Raw genomic sequence first — 5,000 nt, 5'->3', positions numbered from 1 at the left:
TAATCAAACAATTTAAACTATAATCAAACAATTTTCAACTATAATCAAACAATTTTCAACTATAATAAAACAATTTTCAACTATAATCAAACAATTTAAACTATAATCAAACAATTTTCAACTATAATCAAACCATTTTCAACTATAATCCAACAATTTTCAACTATAATCAAACAATTTAAACTATAATCAAACAATTTTCAACTATAATCAAACAATTTTCAACTGAAATCAAACAATTTTCAACTATAATCAAACAATTTAAACTATAATCCAACAATTTTCAACTATAATCAAACAATTTTCAACTATAATCAAACAATTTTCAACTATAATCCAACAATTTTCAACTATAATCAAACAATTTTCAACTATAATCCAACAATTTTCAACTATAATCAAACAATTTTCAACTTTAATCAAACAATTTTCAACTATAATCAAACAATTTTCAACTTTAATCAAACAATTTTCAACTATAATCAAACAATTTTCAACTATAATCAAACAATTTTCAACTTTAATCCAACAATTTTCAACTATAATCAAACAATTTTCAACTATAATCAAACAATTTTCAACTTTAATCAAACAATTTTCAACTATAATCAAACAATTTTCAACTATAATCCAACAATTTTCAACTATAATCCAACAATTTTCAACTATAATCTAACAATTTTCAACTATAATCAAACAATTTTCAACTATAATCAAACAATTTTCAACTATAATCCAACAATTTTCAACTATAATCAAACAATTTTCAACTTTAATCCAACAATTTTCAACTATAATCAAACAATTTTCAACTATAATCAAACAATTTTCAACTTTAATCAAACAATTTTCAACTATAATCAAACAATTTTCAACTATAATCCAACAATTTTCAACTATAATCCAACAATTTTCAACTATAATCTAACAATTTTCAACTATAATCAAACAATTTTCAACTATAATCAAACAATTTTCAACTATAATCCAACAATTTTCAACTATAATCCAACAATTTTCAACTATAATCAAACAATTTTCAACTATAATCCAACAATTTTCAACTATAATCAAACAATTTTCAACTATAATCAAACAATTTAAACTATAATCAAACAATTTTCAACTATAATCAACAATTTAAACTATAATCCAACAGTTTTCATTAGTTTCCTATAAAAACTGTAGATTCTACTAAATAAATGTCAGTAGAAACATCTACAGTAACTTGACTGACGTCTTCCTTCTGAGAGCCAAACATCCAGTCTCTTGTTACCACGGCAACCACACATGCACAGCGGCAGCGGCGTTGCTAGGCAGCCGTCACACCTTGTCTGTGTGGTCGCCACGACGACAGTTATCAGGTCTTGAGACTCATCACCAGGATCCACGAGATCAGAAGAACCTTCAACTGTGACGAGTTTCCTTCAGTCGCTCGTGTTTCAAGACGACTCTGTAGAACCTCGTGGTCCTGGAGCTGCTGCTGTGACCTTCATGTTCTTCTGTGGTCCACCTGTCACCTTTATTCTTCAAGCAGCAAATGTGTTTGTGGTATCCCTTGTGTCGTCTCTAGGTCAATGTGACACGAACGCTCGAGAACAAATGTGTTTGTGGTACCCCTTGTGTCGTCTCTAGGTCAAGGTGACACGAATGTCCGAGAGCAAATGTGTATGTGGTATCCCTTGTGTCGTCTCTAGGTCAAGGTGACACGAATGTCCGAGAGCAAATGTGTTTGTGGTATCCCTTGTGTCGTCTCTAGGTCAAGGTGACACAAATGTCCGAGAGCAAATGTGTATGTGGTACCCCTTGTGTCGTCTCTAGGTCAAGGTGACACGAATGTCCGAGAGCAAATGTGTTTGTGGTACCCCTTGTGTCGTCTCTAGGTCAAGGTGACACGAATGTCCGAGAGCAAATGTGTTTGTGGTACCCCTTGTGTCGTCTCTAGGTCAAGGTGACACGAATGTCCGAGAGCAAATGTGTTTGTGGTACCCCTTGTGTCGTCTCTACGTCAAGGTGACACGAATGTCCGAGAGCAAATGTGTTTGTGGTACCCCTTGTGTCGTCTCTAGGTCAAGGTGACACGAATGTCCGAGAGCAAATGTGTTTGTGGTACCCCTTGTGTCGTCTCTAGGTCAAGGTGACACGAATGTCCGAGAGCAAATGTGTTTGTGGTACCCCTTGTGTCGTCTCTAGGTCAAGGTGACACGAATGTCCGAGAGCAAATGTGTTTGTGCTACCCCTTGTGTCGTCTCTAGGTCAAGGTGACACGAATGTCCGAGAGCAAATGTGTTTGTGGTACCCCTTGTGTCGTCTCTAGGTCAAGGTGACACGAATGTCTGAGAGCAAATGTGTTTGTGGTACCCCTTGTGTCGTCTCTAGGTCAAGGTGACACGAATGTCTGAGAGCAAATGTGTTTGTGGTACCCCTTGTGTCGTCTCTAGGTCAAGGTGACACGAATGTCTGAGAGCAAATGTGTTTGTGGTACCCCTTGTGTCGTCTCTAGGTCAAGGTGACACGAATGTCTGAGAGCAAATGTGTTTGTGGTATCCCTTGTGTCGTCTCTAGGTCAAGGTGACACGAATGTCTGAGAGCAAATGTGTTTGTGGTATCCCTTGTGTCGTCTCTAGGTCAAGGTGACACGAATGTCTGAGAGCAAATGTGTTTGTGGTACCCCTTGTGTCGTCTCTAGGTCAAGGTGACACGAATGTCCGGGAGCAAATGTGTTTGTGGTACCCCTTGTGTCGCCTCTAGGTCAAGGTGACACGAATGTCCGAGAGCAAATGTGTTTGTGCTACCCCTTGTGTCGTCTCTAGGTCAAGGTGACACGAATGTCCGAGAGCAAATGTGTTTGTGGTACCCCTTGTGTCGTCTCTAGGTCAAGGTGACACGAATGTCTGAGAGCAAATGTGTTTGTGGTACCCCTTGTGTCGTCTCTAGGTCAAGGTGACACGAATGTCTGAGAGCAAATGTGTTTGTGGTATCCCTTGTGTCGTCTCTAGGTCAAGGTGACACGAATGTCCGAGAGCAAATGTGTTTGTGGTACCCCTTGTGTCGTCTCTAGGTCAAGGTGACACGAATGTCCGAGAGCAAATGTGTATGTGGTATCCCTTGTGTCGTCTCTAGGTCAAGGTGACACGAATGTCCGAGAGCAAATGTGTTTGTGGTACCCCTTGTGTCGTCTCTAGGTCAAGGTGACACGAATGTCCTGCTTATGTACTTATAGAAGCCAGGGAGGAGGTTTATAACAGTCGTTGTGTGTATAAAGACCACAAAACTCTACTTCGACATCTATAATCTGGTGAATTTACGACTAAAAAGTAAACGCGTTCATTATATTGATTCTTATTCCCTGAAAATATGGTCATTTATTTAGATTTCCCAGAGTAATAATGTTAAATATATATACATTATATCAAATATATTTCTGTCCTTCACAGCTTGAACTGTAAGGTTTGGTACGAGAGCCAACGAAGGTATTATCTCAGTGATTAACATTTAAAAGCTACAAAGCCTCTCCTGGAGAGTTGAACGCCTGTTAAAAACTCAACATCTGCCTCTGAGTCATGACTCTTGTTCCTCTGAGATGTTCAGGAGCGAGTGGGAGACATTTGAAGAGCTTTGTAGTGATAAATACGAACGTGATCGTGTGGAGTAGGTGTTTGTTACTGTTACACAATGTTTCCTTCACTCATCTGTGTGTGTGTGTGTGTGTGTGAGTGTGTGTGTGCGTGTGTGTGTGTGTGTGTGAGTGTGTGTGTGTGTGTGTGTGTGTGTGTGTGTGTGTGAGTGTGTGTGTGTGTGTGTGTGTGTATGCGTGTGTGTGTGTGTGTGAGTGTGTGTGTGTGTGTGTGAGTGTGTGTGTGTGTGTGTCTGTGTGTGTGTGTGTGTGTGAGTGTGTGTGTGTGTGTGTGTGTGTGTGTGTGTGAGTGTGTGTGTGTGTGTGTGTGTGTATGCGTGTGTGTGTGTGTGTGTGTGTGAGTGTGTGTGTGTGTGTGTGTGTGAGTGTGTGTGTGTGTGAGTGTGTGTGTGTGTGTGTGTGTGTGTGTGTGTGTGTGAGTGTGTGTGTGTGTGTGTGTGTGTATGCGTGTGTGTGTGTGTGTGTGTGTGTGTGAGTGTGTGTGTGTGTGTGTGTGTGTGTGTGTCTGTGTGTGTGTGTATGCGTGTGTGTGTGTGTGTGTGTGTGAGTGTGTGTGTGTGTGTGTGTGAGTGTGTGTGTGTGTGTGTGTGTGTATGCGTGTGTGTGTGTGTGTGTGTGTGTGTGAGTGTGTGTGTGTGTGTGTGTGTGTGTGTGTGTGTGTGTCTGTGTGTGTGTGTATGCGTGTGTGTGTGAGTGTGCGTGTGTGTGTGTGTGTGTGTGTGTGTGTGAGTGTGCGTGTGTGTGTGTGTGTGTGTGTGTGTGTTCATCAGTCGTCAGCGCTCAGGGTCTTCAGGCCAAAGACAGGACCGGCTCCAGCGACCCGTACGTCACCATCCAAGTCGGCAAGACCAAGAAAAGAACGAAGACCATCTACGGAAACTTGAATCCAGTCTGGGAGGAGAAGTTCAGTTTGTAAGTTCTTAGAATCATCAGTTCAGCCACAAGGATTTCAGGCTTGACTTGACTTTTGAAGCTGGTAGTTTCTGGGTAATATTGAGAGTAACGACTTCCTGCTGTTATTCCTGCTCGATCATGGTTCTGAACACAAAGAGAACCAGAACAAACGGCTAAAAGAACTCGAGTTCATTCTAACAACAGAGAGGATTCTGGGTCAGCGACTGTAAAAAACTCTCGTTTTCAGTCTACAAACTGATGCCAGAAACAAACAGTCATTTCTTATACAGTCGAGCTCAGGTGACGACGCCTCCGATCCTTGGGCAGATTAGGGTGTTGTAGCAGGTCTCTCCAGACATGGACCTTTGACCCGGACATGAACCTTTGACCCAGACATGAACCTTTGACCCGGACATGGACCTTTGACCCAGACATGGACCTTTGACCCGGACATGGACCTTTGACCCGG

General features: G+C 41.1%; 1 protein-coding gene across 1 annotated transcript in view; it reads left to right on the top strand.

Annotated features, from left to right (window-relative positions):
• The window catches only part of LOC148090165 (protein unc-13 homolog B-like), a 198,597-nt gene that overhangs the window by 110,039 nt on the left and 83,558 nt on the right, over positions 1–5,000 (top strand). Inside the window, exon 17 of the mRNA XM_087779050.1 lies at positions 4,408–4,549. Within this exon, the coding sequence (XP_087635176.1) occupies positions 4,408–4,549 (142 nt within the window). The remainder of the gene's footprint in view (positions 1–4,407; positions 4,550–5,000) is intronic.

The sequence above is a fragment of the Callionymus lyra genome, chromosome 1 (genome assembly GCF_982586985.1).
Source record: "Callionymus lyra chromosome 1, fCalLyr1.hap1.1, whole genome shotgun sequence".
Lineage (NCBI taxonomy): Eukaryota > Metazoa > Chordata > Actinopteri > Syngnathiformes > Callionymidae > Callionymus > Callionymus lyra.
Note: the sequence above shows the minus strand (reverse complement) of the source record. Positions and strands in the feature narration are given on the sequence as shown.